The 20,865-nt window shown below is 44.1% G+C and overlaps 1 protein-coding gene across 2 annotated transcripts in view; it reads left to right on the top strand.

Annotated features, from left to right (window-relative positions):
• Nucleotides 1-9,650: 9,650 nt before the first annotated feature.
• The window catches only part of DCX (doublecortin), a 73,676-nt gene continuing 62,461 nt past the window's right edge, over nt 9,651-20,865 (top strand). Inside the window, exons 1-2 of one of the 2 annotated variants that reach the window (XM_059824446.1) lie at nt 9,651-10,017; nt 19,793-20,133. In XM_059824446.1, coding sequence (XP_059680429.1) covers nt 9,654-10,017; nt 19,793-20,133 — 705 coding nt within the window. In that variant the 5' untranslated portion in view covers nt 9,651-9,653. The remainder of the gene's footprint in view (nt 10,018-19,792; nt 20,134-20,865) is intronic. The other variant, XM_059824445.1, reaches the window with a different exon arrangement.

Genomic DNA, 20,865 nt, shown 5'->3' with positions numbered 1-20,865 from the left:
CTGCAGGTCCCCCTTTCACACCCTATGGAAGAGGCAGGGAAGGAGGCCTAAAATGGATATCCCAAAGTGAAGTGAGGGAAGAGTGCCACAAAGAAGAGAATGAGAGGATCTCTGGCATTACCAGCCTGGAGATGACTAGGCTTGTGTGGGCTAAAAGTGAGAAGCTCTGCCTTTCATAATTCTCTTCCAGGGTTATGTCTACAGACTTAGCCCACAAAACGGAGATTTGGGCCAGTCAGTAGTGCTGGATTGTTGCAGGGTGACCACAATGAAACAAATCATGCTCAGGAGACATGCAAAGGATATCCATGTTGTGGTGTGGGCCTTGAATTAATCTTGAGTAAGAGGTATTTGAGCAGAATGCTTCATGTGCTTTCAGGGTTAATAACTGTAAAGATCAAACTGAAAATATTTGTTGGGTTGCCTAGTGAGTGGAAGTCCCCTAATCTAACAAGCAGTTTGGATTTCTATTTGGAGGCAGGATGAAACTTTAAGTTGGAGCAGCAAAGCACTTCACGGGTACAAAGCACAAAACAATGGCCTGTTAGTATTTATGGCTGTACCCTGTTTCTGTAGTGGGGCTGCAGTCAGCTGATCTGCCTTTCTCTGGTGGTTAGAATAAAGCAGGAGACAGACAAAAGTAGTGGCTGTGGCAATTATATAATAATATACCATTATCCCATGGTATAAAGGTGGGATGGTGACATTCTGCTAATGGAAGAGAGGACTGTGATTATAGCCCATATGGCCCTTGGTAAAGCCAATCTGCTACTGATATCCTTTCCTTGCAGCTAGCCAGGATTGAACCTGACTTTTTTTTGCATTACCACAGCATTTCATCAGTTGGTTCTCTGACTTGAGCCACTTGCCCCCATGCATGGTAAAAATGGTAAAGACCATCCTCAAATTCACAATGAAGGGAGAGCAGGTCCCATTTACACACTCATCAGTAAGTGGCTCTAGGGCTTCTTTCTCTGGAGTTTGAGGTCACAGGAAACATCCATATTTCCTTGTGGCTTGCAAGTAGCTGCTTTTTGGCTCTAGCTCTGTGGTGACCAATAACTGCTTAGAATTGAGTCTAAAATGGAAACCTGCTTTATCTGGTGCCTGAGCTCCTACTATCCTTGTGCAATTTGAGTGTTTACATAGCTGATATAGGGTAGCCTTTATGAGAGCTCATTGAATCAGAAATATAGTTGACAGCACCTTCAGATGAGACCAGGAGTTTCTTCTGATCTGGTTCTTGTTCCAAACTTTGGGATACTAGTCCTGATGTTCTGGTATGGTTCTTATTCTCCTGTTCAATTATACTGTGGTTCACAAAGTTTTCCAGGCTGGGAATTTCATCCAGTGAGGAAGAACAAATAAGTCTGTGAGCAGTGTGTAATAATTTTTTATCTTACATTGGGAGGGTTTCCTAAAGAACAGAACCTGCATAATCGGAAGATAAAACAGCATCAGAATCAGAACTCTGGAATTTCTGGTACTTCCCTCCAGCGAGTCTGTTCAGGGACATAATGGAGCAGGAGGATGCCCTGTGCTTGTCTCTTGATGGTCACACTGTAGACAAGGAGGAGAACTTCTGCCTGAAGCCATCTCTCGCTTGTCAGCACAACTCTAGTATGCATGGAGGGAACAGGGGAAGAGCTGCAGAAGTTCAGATCAGAGTTTCAGTACTTGAAATAGAGCTACTTAGAAGGCAGAGTATCTTGAAATGTTTCCATACTGTAACCTTTGCTTTAAAGATAGAACAGATGCATAGCTCTAGGTTCTCAGGAGGTATTTAAAAATCCCTGGATACATCAATAGCTGCTAGGGACAGAGCTTTGCATGTCAGCATGTGTTTGGAACCTGCTTCCTTCCCATGCTTGCAGTGTGCAAGGGTGCCTTGTACTAGAAACAAACAGGGTTTTGCTGGCTGCTGCATGCAAGACCTAGGCTTTCAAAGCTTGCTAGTAATTCTGGGAGAAGAATCAGATTTGGTTTAGTTTAGGGTAGTGTTTGCAGTGTGGGCTCTCCTTGCTGGAGAAAGGGGACTGAATATGTCAGTGCTGACATTTTACTATAGTGTATTTTACTGGTTTTCCATTCTGCCCAACTACGATAAGTCTGCATCTTTCTAGAATGAGAGACTGCAGCTATGCAAACAAGAAATATCAGTTCATTGATGTTTAAACAATAGTGTCTCAGTGTACTTGTGTATTCTAATTTGCATGAGACTTTGAGCAGATAAGTTCTTTTAATATAGCTAAATTACTTTTTTCATTGCTGTATCTACCTTTGAATTTCCATACAGATGCAAAGCAATGGTTATCAATAGTTTATCCTAGATAAATGATATGTCTGCCTGAAGAACAGTAGCAAAATAGCTAAACTGTATCTGCAGCCATGAAAAAAATCACCATGTATTACTGTTCTCTGAATTTTTAGGATAAACCAGATTTGAACCATCCCCTGAAAACAAAACACCAGCACAAAAGCACTCTTTCCCCACTCTGCTTTCTTCTTTCCTGGAGAGTGTAAAAGCCTGTGAGCTGCATCTATCTCTCAGCTGTTTCTGCTGGTAGAAGGAGGTGAGCAAGCTGAATGACAATTATTCCTACTATGTAGCTGACAGCTCAAAGCTTCTACACAACAGCTGAGCTCAGCTAGAATCCACATTCTAAATAGTGATTACTCATCTCCTGCCAAGAGACAGGTTTCCTCAGAGCCTTATAGCTACTGTGGGAGTTTTCCAGTACCTGTGCTCTGCTGCCAGAGGCCAGATGTGTTGGCACAAACACAGGCTGTACCAGAGTGTGAGCCTTCTACCAGTAAGGGGTGTGTGCTCTGAAGACGGTGTGGTCCTGAATTGAGACTACCTATGGGCAATGTGTTGGGGTGCATGGACCTGATAAATGCTTGTAATATTAAAGTTCAAAATGAGCCTGAGACAGGCTATGAGAACTCCAGGTTGGTGTAATTTGCCCTCTTGTGACCTCTAGTTGTTGTCCTATGTCATGGTGAGTATCAGAGCTCAAAAGCTCTTTGTTTCCTAAGGCTACTGAAGGCACCTTTTCGTTTTCCATTTAAAATGCTAGTTTTGTAGATTACATGCATTCACTAATTGATAATGAGAAGGTATTTGCCTAGGACACTTATATGGCTAATCCTGCAGCCTCTGTTGGGCTTGGTCTTGGATGACATCGGCTGAGTGTACTGAGTGGAATTCTCTTGTGGAAAACAATTTCTGAAATAGCCTATTGTGATTTCTAAGTTTATAAGATGGGCTGTCTGGGTATCTTTTACAAATGCTCCCCCAGTGCCACCTGACTTCACTGTCACTGCTTTCAGAGTGACAGAGAGGATCCATGTTTGAAAGGAAACATCTTGGATTTCCAGCTTGAATGTGACATGATCCCCCATGATGGCTTTGGGATTTTCCTTTCCATCATTTAATATCCCGTCAGGAAAGTCCTTCAAACTAGTGTTACACTCAGCAGGCATTTCAAGAGAGGCTGGCAATCATGTATTCAGTTAGAATTACTGTAGAAAATGAAATTATCAAGAAGTTATTAAATTCTCCTAACTACTATGATGCAGCCCATGGACAACCTCAGAGAAAAGAGATGTGTGGATTCCTTGTGGTTCCATTTGTCATGACCTTGGCTGGGACTTGCAGACCATATATAATACATAATTTGGTCAGCAAAAATGTACTGATAACCTCTGGGAGGTACTGCATGTCCTCCAGGGTACAGGCAATGCATGTGACAGATGTTACCATGGCTTTCTGCAAGCCTTGCAAATTGCTGTTAAGGGAAAATGCTGCCACTGAACTGCCACCAGAATTTGGCTTGTGGAACTCGCTGTGTCTGGCAGGATTTACCCAAGATATCATGGGGTGAGTACTGGGGTGGGGGTGCTTCATTTTCTGTTATCTGGGAATTTGTTTGCAGCTGGGAAAGATTTCTTGATTGTGGTGATTTGCTTGTAGGAGGGAGGGGATGAGCCAGAAGAAATCTAGTGCAAAAGGTATTTTTCTTTTGGATGACTGTTGTGTGTTTTAATGTTTTCTCCTATCTGGATGTGCTGGGAATGTCTTGAGTGAGTTCGTCAAATAACTCATTATGAGCTGCATTGTTTCCAGATACTTAAAGGGCTTATTAGCACAGGAAATGGCCTTTTCACTTACAACCTGCTTCCTGTTAATCCCTCAGAGGATGTAAAGGCCTCTTTCTCCCAGATTTCAGCAGGAGTTTATCTGGAGCCAAAGTAATCTGCTGAGATTGAGGGGATCTGCCAAGGGTGCACCAATGCACTGACTCAGCACAGCCTCTGGGGTCTGGAGGTGTGACCCAAGAGATACTGGTGCTGTGGAGCGCAGGTGAGGAGCCCCATGTTGGCCAGCTGTGGAGGTGGCCTTGGAGCCCAGCTTCTGTTCCCACCCTCTTTCCCCAGACTGAAAACTTTGTCCCTGCTGCTCCCCTGGTTTCCAGTGATTTGGACTGTAGAAGGGTCCAGCCCTCTGACTTCACGGTCTGAACAGCCTCTGCAGATGATTACAAGGCTTGGAGTGGTGAAAGTATGCTATGGAGGTATTCCTCCACCCTTCTCTCCCCAGCAGCTGAGCTGGCTTTGGCTTACTAGCATTGGTATTTAAAAGACTTTCAGATGTGTGTGGTCCCTGTAAAAATAAATCTCCAAAGGAAACAAATGTTATGTGGTGAAAGTCTGCCAAGTCCCCGTCGCTTATTAGCTCATAGTATCATGCAGAAGAGACTTAACTCTATAGTCTGATATAGGATAATTCTTTGAACTGTCAGCTCTTTTGAAGATTCAGGTTTAAAGCCTGTTGCTCTATAGGGTCAAGACTGAGCCATTGGCTTTATGGGCTTTTGGTTTTGAGTGCCTTGGCACACTTGGCAGAGCCCCGAAATAGGGTTTTGGTGTGCAAGTTCACATCAAGCAAAGCTTTGAAAGAAGTGATCAGGGCTGACATTTTCAAAGCAGTTTAGAAGAACAGAGGTTAAAATAAGAAATGTAATTAAACATGTGCATCTAAATAGACTGACTTGAAAATGTTGATCCAAGTCTTTCAAAAGCAGTGGTCACTTGATTTAAATTTTTCCAGAATTCTCATCTGTGGTGTAGCCCAATCTCAACTACTTATCACCCTAACTTACATCCTGATCAGAGAACATGCTGTGCTCTTGGATGCAATTTTTTTATAGAATAAGGATGATGTATAGCAAAGCAACTGGGCATTGATATCGAGTACTTAGACTGCAACTCTTAATGATGCTAGAAACAGAATTTTCTAGGTGTTTGTGAAGAAGTTAGCACAAAGCAGCCACAAAATCCCTTTTACCTGCAGTCTGTCCCTTTCCAAAGTATCACAGTTGCTCAGCAATGTCAACAAACATGTCTTTATATGGATTTAGTTACACAGGCAAAAGTCTAAATGGTAGCTTCCTGGAGGAAAGATGATTCACCTGATTTAAAGCAGATAATTTAATCTGAAGAGCTAAATTTACCTTTCCTTTTTAGCCAGATGAAATTATTGATGGGAAGAATTCTTTTTCCAATTCTCAATCACTCATATGCTGCCTGAAATGGTTTAGATTATGGTGTCTCAGAGGGTGAGCGTCTTCTGACGTAAATAGGTTTTGACTAGTATTAACTCCTTAAGGCCAGTGAAGAAGCTTTTGTGCCTGACCAACAGAAAAGTAGTCAGCAGCAGGCCCTTGCATCCATCAGGAAAGAGCTGTTTATTCTATGCCTTATTGCGTAGCCCAGCCAATGTCTGTTGTATGAGTTGATCCTGTTCTCATTCGTAGAGAAGTGAATATGGTGCGGTTCCACTAGGAACATGTGAAATCAGTCTGGCTCCGGGGCTGTTCACCTCCAATGATGCTCTGGCTGCTGAGATCCTTCTTGCCTTGTGGCAGGATTAAAGGAGGACAGCTGTACTGAAGGTGATTTGAGTACCTTTAGGAATAACTTGAGGTCTTACTCAAGATGAACATTACCATCATTGGCTACAGAAACCTTATCCTTCAGTCAGGAACAAATACCAGGTCTCTTGCTGGAGTAATTCTGCTTTTAAAAGGCAGTGCCCGTGTTCCACAAAGCTTCCGGCAGTGTCCTGAGCAGACATGTTCATATAGACATGCTTCATTTTCTCACCAGCGGGTATGGTCTCAGATGTGGAAAGAAGTCAAGAACCATCTGCTAATGCTGTTTGAGGCCCTTTGCTGTCCTCGGAACTCTCCATACAAGTCAAACTTGAGAGATGAATAAGTTGTTGTACAATTCTACTGACTGCATGGGTTTACATCATCCTGCTGGGTTACCCTGGGGGGGTAGTATCCAGATCCTTAGACATCATCCCAAACAGTCTGCCTCTTCTCTGTCAAAGCTCTGTGCACCACTGAAGACTGAATTTGGTTTCCTTTTCTCTGTTCTTGCTGTTACTGTACTTAGCATGTGCATCATGATTTGTATCTTTGGCACATTTTAAAAATATAAATAAATTTGTATTTACAGCCATATTGTGCTATAGGGAAGAATTGTTAATCCTGGACAGATTACACACATGGTAATGAACGGTCAGGTATTATCTAATTTGGAATGGGATCTAATGGGAAGGAGAGGGCTTAAAGACCCACCTACCTCTTGCATCTGCATCCAGAGACCTACTTAAATATGCCCTGGAGAGCACAGACCCTGCTCTTTCCTGTGGTCCTCTCAAGTGTTAATTCTTGAGGAAGGAGAACAGATCTGTGGCCTCCTCTGTAGTGATCCCACCAAGTGCATAAGGGAGCAGCCAACAGCTTTAGCGGAGGATGCATGAGAGCCTTTGAGTAAAAGGATGGTTTCAAGGAAGAAGAAACTTTTGACAAATGTCATGTGTGAAAGTTGCTGGCAAAAAAAAAAGATGAGCTTTCAGTGGGTTTGTGTCAGTGTTGCCTGGACTATCATGTTCAGGGCAGACAAAGCTGGAATAAATACTAACTTTTTCTGTGTAAATGTGATACTGCTGTGATGTGCCAAAATCTGATGTTTTCATTCAAAACAGACAGTGTTGTTAGGAAAGATTTCCTTCTACAGATGGGAAGACCCTCCCATTTCCAAATCCTGTTCTTTTCTAAAATAAAAATGGGGCCAGCACCAGCAGGATTAGGAGTGGGGTTAGTGATGCTGTTCCTTTCCTAACTGCAGGATAGAAATCTCCATCCAGAAAGCAGGTGAAAGTTTTTGCTGTCAAAGTGAAAGAGCCCACTACAATTTTGTAACAGCTGAGTCCTCCTGCCATGGAATCAGAAAATAAACTTCCCTTAGTTTGGGATATGAGCCAGCTTGAATCTGTTGGGTTAAGCTTGTGTCGAATGACTCCATCCTGAACCTCTTGGGGATTTGAATGAACTGGTATTCAGAGCTCTGGCTTTGGCTTGTGTCCAACATTAACGGAGAAAAATTATTCAGGGGCACCGCATGCGGAACCACCAAGTGAATTCTCTCTTTCTGCTTGCCAGTGTAAACCATGAATGCTGTGTAAAACCAGTACAGGAGCAGGACTGTGCCCAGTTCCACTGGTCAACTTTTTTCTTAGTTGGTTTCCTAACACATAACAGTTTTGTGCCAGCATTGTAGCACACTATAGGATTGTAGCCATGACCTCCCTGTGCTGATAATCTTACAATATTGGTGCATCAGTCCGATTAAGCTCTTTTTTGCAGTGGGGCCAGATGCTTTCTTGGTGAAGCTGGAGCCAAGGGGAAATTTGCATCCTTCAGAACATCACCCCAAAACCTGCCCCTTTAAATTTTTTGTTTACCCATCTGTTAACATATCCAGAGCTGGAATGAACACACCCTTTTTTTTCTCAAATACAGAGAAGACTACAAGCAGGCGACTGATGATGCGAGTAAAAACCACTGAGGCAAAGTTACCGTGGAGGGGTGGAACAAGGCACTAGGACCTAGGAGGCGTCTCATCCACCCTGGCAGGAATTTCTTGCTTGGAGCTCAGACAACAAAGGCAGAGTGAGCCTGGTTTTCTTTCTCTCAGCATCTCCACCCTGCGCACTGAAAACCGGTGAGTAGAGCTTTTTTGAGTGACTTGCATGCAGAAAAGTAACAGATGTCAGATAGAAGGGAGGAATCTTACTCGTAGTACCTTACAGCATCTGCAGTTCATTTTAAAAATCAAACCCTCCTGCATCCTCCGATTCATTCCCGAAGTTGCTTGGATGTTTCATTGTTCGCTGCATGACACCAGATTGAATCTACCCCAACTGGCATCGTGGGGAAATTTTCCCAACTTAGGGTTTCTGTGCAGATTGCCTGCATTGTCATCTTCTGCTTTATTGCAGACCGGGGACAATGATTTTTCTTGCACAGGTCACGTTGACATTGTAAAATACAGGGAAGGAGCTTCATTCTGGCAAATGTAAGGAGTGGGGAAGAGATAGCAACAGCTTCTCCTAGATTTATACCTGGCTGCCAAGTGCTGGTGTGAATCCCCTTTCTGCCCTGTATTAAGATGCAAGCAACATACATGAGTTGCATATTCCTGGTTATGCTGGGGGAGTGGAAGGGTCTTTCTGTTGCAGGGTTGGGGGTTCCTCCTCCTTTTGTGTTGGGGTTTGGTGCGGGAGGAAGGTTGTGCTTGAACGTAAACTAGAGACCATGCAGAAATTCCTGCTTGCTGGGTGTCAGCTCAAGTCTCAGCTTTTCTGGGCTAAGTCGCTTGCGCTGGGAGCCCCCCGTGCTCGGAACAATGAAAGGTGGGCTAGCAGGGGCGTTGTGTCCCTTGGGCAGGGGCACTTCCAGCAATTAAATCACTTAAGGCTGGAAGGGGGGTAGAAATAGCCCCTTTATTTTCTCCTCCTCATTAAACTGGAGCAGAAATGCAATTCAGAGAGACTCAGGCTGAAAAGAGCTTATCGAAGCCTCGTTTCAATGACAGATTTTTCTTTCCAGTCATTTCTTCTTAGAGATGTAGGCTGGTCCTGGGAATTGATTGATGGGCTAGGAGGGGGCTGCAGATAGGGGGAAGGGTGGGCTGGATCTCATTCCTAACCCTTATTGAACAGGCTGTCACAAAGAAACTGCTTATTCCCCTGTGACCATTCTTTCATAAATGCCAGTTTATTCTAATGTTAAACATTCAGATGCTCTGGTTCCTTCCGTGATTCGACAGATTGAAGGGCTGACTTACTGGGATCTCCTTGTTTTCTGTTGCCAAAGGAAACCTCACAGGGCTCAGAGGTTTAATTCATTGCCAACTGGTGTTTGGATGAGTGTTTTGGGGCTGAGTTGTGCTTGCCATGTATCCCTTTGGCCCCAAGTCCCAGTTTACTGCACTTTGAAACCTCCCAGGTGCAGGAGCAGGCAGCTCTCTAGAAATGTGTTCCCTGCCCCCAGTAGTTGGATCCCTTTCAAAATGCGAGGATCCCTCCTACCCTCAGTCCCCAGAATCGATACGAATCTGGGTCAGGGGAGGGGGCGCTTCCCAAATACATCTGTCCTGCTTCAGACACAGCTCTTGCATTAGTGTTGGTTTTCTCTCTGGTCTGTGGCTGTGCTTGGCTCTAACCAGTCCCTTTGCACTCCTTCTCTCCCCATCTCCTTGCTGCTCAGCTTCAGATCTTTAGGGTTCACCAAACTATGGAACTTGATTTTGGACACTTTGACGAAAGAGACAAGGCGTCCAGAAACATGCGAGGCTCACGGATGAACGGGTTGCCCAGCCCCACTCACAGTGCTCACTGTAGCTTCTACAGAACCAGGACCTTACAGGCACTCAGTAATGAGAAGAAAGCCAAGAAGGTGCGTTTCTATCGCAACGGGGACCGCTACTTCAAGGGGATTGTATATGCCGTGTCCTCTGACCGCTTCCGAAGTTTTGATGCTCTCCTGGCTGACCTGACCCGGTCCCTGTCCGACAACATTAATCTGCCTCAGGGAGTCCGTTACATTTACACCATTGATGGGTCGCGGAAGATTGGGAGCATGGATGAGCTGGAGGAAGGTAATTAGCATCGCTGCCTGGTGCAGTGAGGAGGCGGGGTGGGAAGGGGGCTGCATCACTTGGGTCTGCTGTGAAGGTCACATTTCCTCGGGGCGTGGGGATGCTTCTGCCCCTCTGTGCTGAACCTGCCTGTTCGCCTTGCCCTCCGGAGAGGTGTCAGAGAGGGTGGCAGTGCAGTGGCTGACACCCCTGGGGTGTCCCCCAGCACGCTTGATCTGGTGCAGATGTGGAGCCAGAGGGGTGTGTCTTACTCTTGGCTAGACATGGCTGTGTCTGTTGCTGGGGGGCAGTCCGAGGGCGTCCCCACATCTGTCTGGGGGGGGGGGGGGCAGTCCCAGATGGGTGCAGGGGGTGGCTGAGGAGTGAAGTGGTGTTGGCTCTGGGGTGGATGGGTATGAATGGAAAAGCGAGGGGTGCTGGGGGATTTGTGCGTGTGTAATGGAGGCGGGAGGGATTTATGCACTCTGTGTATGGGGGTGTTCTGAGGGGTTCATGCACAATGTGTGCGTAGAGGGGTGTGGTCAGGGCTGTGCAGGGACTTGAGTGTGTGTGGGGTGTTTGGGGTGCGTGCAGTGGGTGTATGGAAGGCGGGGTGTCAGGGGTTTTTACAGTGTTTGGGGAGTGTGTGGAGGGGTGTGTTGGGAGTTCACACAGTGTGTTTAGAGGGGGGAGTTAATGAACAAGGTGTGTGTATGGAGAAGGGTGTTTTGGGGAGGTTGCATTTGGTGAAATCTGGGGTTTTATATGTGTATGTGTAGGAAGGCGTAAGGAGGGTTAATTGCGGAAGAGGTGTTGGGATTCCTTGAGGGGGTTCATGCACAGGGTGTGCGTTGGGGTTTGTGCTCAGGGAGCGTGCGGAGGTGTGCTGGGCTGTGTGTGTAAGGGGGAGTGCTGGGGGGGGTTCTTGCATAGCGATGTGTGTGGAGGGGGCCTTGGGAGTTCATGTGCTGCGGCTGAATGTGGTTCATGCAGGGTCTGTATTGAAGGGAGGTGTATTGAGATGTTCAGATGGGGGTGTGTGTGTAAGGGGGTGTATTTGGGGAATGTTTCTGCAGGGCCTGTGTGTGGTGAGGTGGGTTGCTGTGGTTGGTCTGCGGGGGGGTGTGGGAAGGCAGTTCTGAGTGTGCAGGGGATGCTCAGCGCAGGTCTGAGTGTATCCCTGTATCTAGCTAGAGAGGGTGTTGGTGTGCCTCTTCCACTGAGTGTCACTTGGTCTGTGGGATGAAGGATGAGGCAAAAATCAGTCCTTCTGTCTGGAGGGGGTGGCCTGGGAGCAGGCTTGCTCCTGTGGAGCTCAGCTGCCAGCCTTGTCTGTGCTGGGGGAGCTGTCTCTGCAGCAGTGGGCTGCCGCCATGGGTGCTGCCTTTCTCTGGGAGTGCCAGGAGGACCCCCAGGATGAAATTGCTACATGGCCAGTCCTGCCTCCTTGCCCAAGACATGGCTGTCAGCAAGCTCTGATGGCAGCGCAGCCTAAGTGGGGTGCACAGAGGACACCTACAGCCACCCCATTTTCCTCTTCCCGGAGCAATTCAGATATTCCGTTCTTTGTTTGGACCTGCAATATCCCGATTGCTCTGTTGCAAGAGGGGAGTTGCTCTTCCCTGCTCCTTGATGTTTTCCTCCAAGCAGATGACCTGGCCAATTTGGTAACTATAGAAAAGCCACAAAGCTTCTGCATTTTAATAAAAGACAATGGATGTGAGTGTGTGAGCCACTGAACTGCAGGGGCAGCCTCAGCAGTGAGTCATTGTGTGACCTTGACTAAAGCATCTCTCCCCAGAATTCCTTATCTGTCAAGTGGGATACTCATTTCCCCAAAATACTTTGTGGGGACAAGCACACTGAATAAATATTGGTTTCCACAGAGGAGTTTTACTGGGAAGAAACTGCCGCCGTTCAGAGAGATGATGCAGTCCTAGTGGAGTTATTCTCAGCCCAGTTACAGCTGTCAAACGGAGGTGTGGCCTCCCTTAATTTTAGAGATTCTGCCATGTTTCATTCTGATCTCTTAATATGGCCACAGCCTTTCTCTAACGGCAGCTCTCAGTCCTGCTTGTCCTAGGTTTTATGTAAATCTTCAGGAATAACTCCGCAGGAGAAAATGCAGTTCTTTATTCTCCTTCCTGCTTTTTGTCAGTGAAGTTAAGAAACCTTTAGTTGTTATACCTGCTTTATACTGGGTTTTACGGCAGGTAAGAAGGTGTCTAGTTCTTGAAAATATTTTTTTACTGGTTAAGGTACAGGCCTGAGATGCTGGCATTTGGGTTCTGGCTTTGTTCTGCCAAAATGGTATCTGGAAACAGCACTGAAGAAGTGGCACTAAAACAAAAATGGGATTGTCTGTATGGTTTTTTCCTCAGCAGAGCATCAGCTAGGAAAATATAATCTGAGCAGAGTGAAAACAAAGGAATCCAGTGTTTGAAAATGCAGAAGTAGATATGTATGCTGTTATTGATGGTTTAATGATAACAATATTCCCATATTTCTAGGGATGACCTACGCATCTGTTGTAGAAAAGCAATCTGGGAAAGACATTACTTTTGATTTATAATACCACGGTTGTAACCAACCTTGTCGTAAACTATGCTATTAGCCTTGGGTGTTTGTATAACTGTAGACTAGGTACATGCATGGAAAAACAAAACTTTAGAGTAATTGTGCTGTGATGTACAAGAACAGTACATAAACAAACAGTGTATGTTTGTCATATAAATTAGCTTTCTGGTTGGAGACTGAGGGTAACTAAACCAGTTCTAGTTGCTACAATGTGACTGATTAATTATTGTAATTTGCAATAAACAAGTAGAACCCAGGAAAAGAAGTCATCAGAGAGGCTCATCTTGGTACTTTGATTGCAAAAGCTGGTGAATTACTGATAATATTTCACATCATGTTCTAAGGACTTGATTACTTCTGCGTGATTTAAAAATGTGCCTATATGGTGTGGTCTGAATGTACTTCTGGAGAGTAGAGAATGATATTGCACGATACCAATATCCTTGAGGCAGACATTTCAGGTAAACAAAACCCACTTGCTGTGCTGCTAATTAAATGGGACTTGGAAATAACCCTTTTGGTTTCCAGACCCAGAGTTGGTAGTCTTTTCTTCCCTGGCATTCAGGGTCGTTCTCATAAGGTTCTGGATGGATGCTTTACTTCCCAGCCTGTCCAAGAGGGAACAAGTGAAGTCTCTCTTGCTCTTTGATAACATCCCTCCTAGCTGCCAGTTGGGATGTGCCTCTTGATCCTTTCCTGTACTGAACCCTAATGCCTCACATTTTGGAAGCCCACCAGGACTCTGGCACGTAGGTGCTTTTTGCTGCCTGCTGAGTTCTTCCTCACCTGTCCCTGGCTGCTTTTTTCCATACTGCCTTCTGTAGCAGAGAGCTGTCTATGCCCATGTCTCCCAACAACCTTCTCTCAATCCACCTGTCTAATCATTTTTTTCCTCCCTCCTTTCACTCATAATGGCCATCTTCCATCACTGTAGTCATTGTCTTAATCTTGCTTCCCTATTTTCAGCATTCAGTTTTAATGTATTTGTAAATAATGCACAGCTGTCATTGATTAGGATTGTATTCCTCCTTAATATGTATGTTGGTTTTTAATGCATTACAGCATCCTATTCCTGCGCAGCTGATCCTGTCTACAGGTAAATTGCTGACAGCATCTCCCACTTGTGTACTGTCTTGTCTGAGTCAGGAGTGGATATTGGGCCCAAGTGCTACTATCTATCATGGTTGTTTTAGTCAATAAGTGAATCTTTTGGAAAAGAGCACCAGGTGATCTTTATTTCCTTTCATATTATAATAGGTTCTAGCGACCAGGGCTTGAGGAAGTCAAGGTATGAAGCTGCCTTTATAGATTATTGGTGAGCCACTGCTGTAACAGTTAATTCTGTGCCTTGTGCTGTGAGAAAACTTGAATATAAACACTACTAAAAAAGTCACGTGCCATCTTTTCCAGCCTTGCTCAAGCTGATAGTAGAGCAGCTCACATTGTCATCCAAATTTCTACTAAAATCTAGTTGCCTTTGACATCTGGATGGGGTGGCTTGTTCCTTGGTTCACTTTGAGCCTCTATGTTCTTGTAGACCTATTGTGATGAGATGGCAAATTTTCCCTGCCTCAGCTGTGATCGCTCTTTTTCTTTGAATGGAGGGCTGGATAAAGGTGGAAGCTGATGTTATGCATTGACTTCAGCAGCAAAGATGGCTTAAGAAATGGTGTTCTTGGCCACGTGTTCCAAACTCAGGTTGCAACTTGCTGTCCCCATCGTCCCACAAATGAGCACTTTGGTGGGACAAAAGACTTTTTTAGTCCACTCCATAATTTTTGCTGCTTTCCCACATGGCCCCACTAGCAGTTTCTTGACATAATGAAAGGGACAGTGAGGTGCAACTTGATAGTGAGGGAAAGGCACAAGGAAGACTCCTGGCTGCTGAAGCTATTGCAGCTCCGACTTAACCTCAGTCCTGGTGGAGACTGGTTTGTTTCCTCTGGAGGGAGGGACTGACACTTCCCCAGAAGCCGAATTCCCCGCTTGTAAAGATTAGATGTTTCTCGCAATGTATTTAGAGGTGCCAACCAAATGGGGCATCTTACTGTGCAAGGCACCATTTAAATCTGTAAGAAGAGAGAGCGCCTGCCCAGGCAGATCATGGTCTGAACATGTCAAGGTAGAAGAAGGTGTTATTACTGATGAGGAGCTGAGATGCAGAAAAGCAGTCTGACTTGTTTGTCCTAAGTCCGTAGATGAGACAAAGATGGAAGTCAGAGCTCCGAGCTTTCTTGTTCAAGTGCGTTCATTCCCTTCCTGAGCCTTTTTCAGGGGCTGGTCAGTGGTTTGGAGGTACTTGCATCTCTCAGGTTTTTTATTATAAGTGGACTTTGGACCTGCTTCTAGTCAGTGGCTGATTTCATGTGAATTAAGTGTCCTTTGCTGTGTACGGTCAGGAATACATGTGGAAATAAACCCATCAAATACAAATATAGCATGGATTAGACATGGTTAGTAAAGGCAGAAATGCGGATATAGATTAAAATTAGAACTTGAGAGACTCAACATTTAGTTGAAGCTGTAGAGCTCCTCCCTTCTAAGCTCCTGGTATGCTCAGGCAGGGCACAGCCCACCTTGCGTTGTGGTCGGAGGGCCCATCCGAGGGTGGATTTATGCCCTTGTCCTGTGCTGGGTTACTTGTCTGAAATTTGTTCTTGCCTCAGATTAAACACTAGAAAAAGCTGAGTAGGATTTTGTTTTGCTCCGTGGGATTTCATTGCGAATGTTCTTGGGCTGTGTGAGATATTCCAGAAAGTGTTTCCAAGCTTTTTGTATCCTGTCATGCCCTGGGGAATCTTTTCCAAAATCTTGTCCAGGAGTGTTCAAAGTAATCATAGGAGGGGCTCCACCCTGGCGCTGTACAGAGCCTGGTGTGTGCTGGGACTGAGGGGTTTATAGGAAGTATATTGAAATCTCCACTCAATGCGTGTGTGTTCCAGTTTGCCTGGAAAATTCATGTAGTCCAATACTGAAGTCTTGGTAACCTGTGGCATTGTTTTCTATGGCTGTTGTCCTGACAGCTTGGCTAATTACATCCTGTAGAACAAAAGTTATCCTTGTGGTTCTGTTTTATTTGCTCAGCTTGGCTGTCACACTAGGGCTGGTGTGGTCCCATCAATTCTTTATGGGCATCATGTGGTTTTGAAGGTGATTTGGTAATCATGCATTTCTTTCACTTTTTCTGCAGAACAAGAGGTGCTTCTTTCTCATGGGAGAGCTCCCTGTGGAAAAGCCAAAGGAAGGAAGCTTTTCCAGAGTTCATTTTGCCATGGTGGAGTAGGTCTTGAGGCAGAGAAAGATCCTTTTAATGCATAAAGTAGCAGGAAGTTCATGCATTTGAAGCTAAAGACCTACTTTAACACCATATGTAATGAACTCTGCAAGGTGTTAAGTCTACTTAATTCCTATTTGAAGTCATAGTAAATCCCATAAAACATGAAAGCTGGGCACAGTAGCACAATCTCAACTTTGCGACAGCAGAGCTAACAACCAAAATAATTGACTGCAGCCTACAGAGACTGTTTTTGGAATAACTGTTAGCAGTAATACTTTCAAAATGGCCTCAATCCAGCTTTCCCGATTTTTCTCGCAAGACTTCTGCCTGCAGTTCATTATGCTTGAAAACTTGCTGGTGCATGCTGAGAAAGGATAACTTTTTCCGAAAGCGCAGCCTGTCATTTTCAGTATTGTCACAAGGAGCTGCTGTAAGAGGGTTGAAGGATTAGCACTCATCTTGAGCTTAGAGTTTCTCTAAGAAACCTTCTCTAAGGCAAACCTTATCTTTGCTGAGATCATCCCTTCTTTAGGAGCTGAATGTGCTTCTATCAAATTGGTAGCACAGTAATGTGTAATGCACTTGTAGCCAGAGTAATTCAGTGTGATACAAGCCATGGCTTCAAATGGCAAATATGCTGATCGTGACTTAAGGTCAAAGGTCTACAGTCAGTCCATCTATTGCTAAGGGCAGGACAGAAGGAATAAATAAATGCCTTGGCTGGTTTGGTGGCATGATAGAAATTGTGACACCTCTGGAGCACGTTGGCTTGATGACAACTGCACATCATCCTGCAGGGCTTTGGCTTCGCAGTGCAGAAAAGGCATCTTGTACTGACCTGTCACTGCACTAAAGAAAATGCTGTCCTTAGCACCATTGGTGTCATGAATGTAGTGTGGTGTTCAGCAGCAGATTGGATTCTGTCAGGATGATGCTTCTCACTCTTACAAAAGCTTTTCTCCCCCAATGCATGAGTATGTCTCTTTGGGGCTCCCATTGAGGGTTTTGTTTGGAAGTAATGACATGGCTGTTCATCATACCTTCTCATGGCTTATAGTTGGATCTCTGCACATGTACACAGCTTCATGCTGTCTAAAGACGTGTTCCTGAAAATATTTGTGCACAGATCTTTGTGCTTAGGGCTGGGGAGCAATATACTTCTTGGAGTTGTTTCTTTTGCTTTTGACAAAATCTCATATCCACTTCCTCCCCTTTCCTTCTGATATGCTGTGCATGTCTTCTTCAACCATGCTGTGTCTATCAGTTATACTTGACTGGCACAGTTGTACACCTTGGCTTCTCATTATCGGCTCAGCATAGACAGATGTAGCAGAGAAACCAAGAAACCACTCCTCTTTCTATGGTAGCACTATTCCCCATAAGATTTCTCTCTTTTGTGATCTTCTGGCCACAATACGCATGTTCAAAGCTGGAAAGTTCGCAGGTCTTCAGCCCATGCTTGCCCAATCCTGCTACCACCTCGTGGTAAGGTTTGGGTAGAACTCAGCTATGGGAAGTAGAATAGCACATGTTCCTGGCTAGCAAATGGTAGAAGGGACGAGCCTTACTGAGGAACTTGAATGATAATTTTGCTATTATTTGAGGGTCATAAACTGAGTTTGGGAAGACATCAGTTGAAGTGATCTTTAAGTTAAAGCTTCAGGTTACCTCTTTAGGTCAGGGAAGAAGGAAAGAAAAGCTCCTCTTCCCTGGAGCTATACTGCTGTAACTGCAGAAATGATGCTGAGAAGAGCTGCTATTCTGAACTGCTATTCTGAAGTGTCACTCCAAGCAAATTTCTGTCCAGTTTTAGAACTCAATAAAATATTTGCTAGGGTTTGGGTTAAATGAAACAAAGTGAGAAATGGCAGACTACATTTTCCACTTGTGACTGTGAGCATAATTTGAAAGGGCAGTGTATATACATGCACAACTACCAAATACCACATCTGTGGAAACAAAGCCTAGGAGAGGAGTATTGCCTTCGTAAGTAACATCATTTCCTTCAGTGTATCCTATTGTAAAGACACTAGACAGCTACAATGTGCTGTGAAGAATTTCAGACGATTCAGATGGACCTAAGAGTAATAGTACTCTACCAAACAGACCAATAATCTCTTCCACTTACTTTAAAACATGGAACTTATTAATGGAAAATATGCTCCAACACCTCCCGTGTTTACAGAACACAGCACAAATATATACTTTCTTTCATTGTGGCATCTTCCGTCCCAAAGTATTACACAAACACAGATGAAAGTCAAGCCTTGCAACACTTCCGTGGCAGATATTGCTACTTCTGTTTTTCAGGCAGGGAAGCAGAGGTGCAGGTGAGGTCAGGAGCTTCCACAGGGAAGCCTGGGACAGGACTGAGAATCGTATTCCAATCACTTATTCCTAGCATTGCCTCTGTTTGTGTACCTGTGAGTGGTCTCATCATAAGTTCTACGAAGGGATTGTCTCCATCAAAAATGCAATTTGGTCAGCAGAAGGATGACTATATGAACACTATACTGGATACGTTACGTGCCTGGACCTTAAAATTCTGTGGAAATCAGTGGGCTGTTTGCAAATCCATATTTATACCTTTGCCAGTTGGATGTCAAATGCTGTCCTAGAGATCCTGTAATGGAAAGTCAGACTCAGATGTTGGGTAGGATCTTCAAAGATGTCCAGGCCTTGGAGTTCGCAGCAGGGAACAGATAAGCAAATGCAGCCAGTCTGTTTGGATGAAGAAGGATTTTTCTTTATTTCTTATTCAAAATAGTTAAATCTATATTTCAATTTCAACCCTATCATAACATTTGAAGAACTTCATTCTGTAAGATCAGCCCAATAAAACACCAAAAGAAACTCCGTAAGATTCTACAGGTACCCATGTTATGCCTTCAGTTCCTATGAAAATTTTATCTAATGGTGAGGCAAAAGCTGCTTCCTCTAGCAATGACTGATGTTTTTTCAGTGCACCCTCAAGTGCTCAACAGCCTGAGTCATTTCAGACTAGTCAGCTACATTTCTTAAGGGATACTGTTTTACAGTCTCAGTCTAGTAATAACTCTTCTAGCATCCATCAGATTTGCCGGCGCAAAAGAAGATCCTACAAATCCTTTAAGGTGCTCTTAAAACCTTAGGTAGACAGGATCCTGTAAATTACAGACAAAGCTTGAAATGTATTTTGGATGGGATAGCGAAAGGCTTTTTTGTGAATTGCTAACAAGACTGAGTAACCCTTCTCTACCACGTCTAAATTTGGGTTTAATGTATTTTTGGTTGGTACCAGCCATATAAAAGCGAGCACTGGTATTTGGTGTAGTGTTTTATCTCAACTGTCACTAGGTCTGTCCTCTAATAAACCACTGATGCTATAATGATGCATATTTCTTATGCCTGCTAGATTTATCAAAGCTGCTTTAGGTAGAGACTATTCAGTACCAGATTTTCATTATTTTTTGGGCATGACACAAAAGGTACTTTGTGGATGAATGGTGATATCCTCTTGCAGGGGATGACAGACTGAAGTAGTAGTTAAATCTGTAAAAATGAAGAAGAAGCCAGCAAATTTACAAAATAATTTAGGTGATTAAATGAATTTGGTGTTTAGGAGCTTTTAGGCAGCTTAGTTTTATCTTCAGGTGCCTAAATACCTTTATAACTCTCAACCTTTTTTAACCTCTGGTTCATGTGACTGAGTGGTAGTATGTATTTGATGATGCAAGCTATGGATGACTTGCTTACTTTGGGGAAATACTAGTCATATTTTAAATAAGCATAAATATAAAATTAAAATAAGACAATGTTTTAATAAAAAGCTGTCATGGAAGCGCTAATGAAAACAATGATGAATGATTTACATGACTAACGGGGGAAATGTATAGCATCTGTTTTTCATCAGCCTTACTGTAATAACTGGAGAATTAGACTGGTGTTCATTTCTTTCAAAAGGGGAGAGTTACGTCTGCTCATCTGACAACTTCTTCAAGAAGGTAGAATACACCAAGAACGTCAATCCCAACTGGTCTGTCAATGTGAAGACATCTGCCAACCAGAAAGCACCTCAGTCTCTGGCCAGCAGCAACAGCGCCCAGGCAAAGGAGAACAAAGATTTTGTGCGTCCCAAGCTGGTAACCATCATCCGCAGTGGGGTGAAGCCCCGGAAGGCGGTCCGTGTGCTCTTGAACAAGAAGACTGCCCATTCGTTTGAGCAAGTTCTCACTGATATCACTGAAGCTATAAAATTGGAGACGGGAGTGGTCAAAAAGCTGTATACCTTGGATGGGAAACAGGTAGGAGATTTTACAGATGTTATGTCTTTTTCTTTCTCTTATCTTGAGGCTTTGCTGACTCAGAACAATTTTTGAAGCCTAAAATTAACCTGAGATGATCACTGCCATCTGTTCTCTTAGAAGTCAGACTTCTCGTGCCAGTGGTTAAGTTACTAAATTTTCACTGATATTAATATCAAGTAAAGAATGTAGCCAACCGTCTGAGTGAAACAGATGCTCCGTCCTGCACGCCAGCGTGCAGTGCCTGTCTTCCGGACTAGCTAAATAAATAACATGGGGAGTTCGGCTCACAGCCACCAGTTGATTTGGCTCTGAAGTAATTGCAAGAACTCTCGAGCTTTGGATTCACTAAGTGAAAATGTGTTGCTTGACTTTCCTTGCCCTCAGATGAAGGCTTGCTAAGATAAAGTAATTGATACAAGCATGCTCTTCTAGCTAGCTCAGTAATTAACAGGAAAAGCATGGGACTGTGTTGCATTTTCTTGACTAAATGTACGAAGAGATAAGATGCAGAAAGGCATTTGGGTCAAAAATATTTAGTGGGTCATCATAATGTGCTTCATGTCTACATTTTCCTGGAACTGAAGGAAACATCTGTCTCTTGTTAGCAGCTACGTAGCAATAAGCCATTTCATATTACTGTATCTATGAAAACCCTTAAAGGAATGTGGAGGATAACTTTGGGGACTGGGAAGAGCTGGATTCTTCAGGGACAATTCTGAGCTTGATTTA

Source organism: Gavia stellata, chromosome 14, assembly GCF_030936135.1.
Source record: "Gavia stellata isolate bGavSte3 chromosome 14, bGavSte3.hap2, whole genome shotgun sequence".
In the NCBI taxonomy this organism is placed as follows: domain Eukaryota; kingdom Metazoa; phylum Chordata; class Aves; order Gaviiformes; family Gaviidae; genus Gavia; species Gavia stellata.
This window is presented reverse-complemented; position numbering and strand designations above follow the sequence as displayed.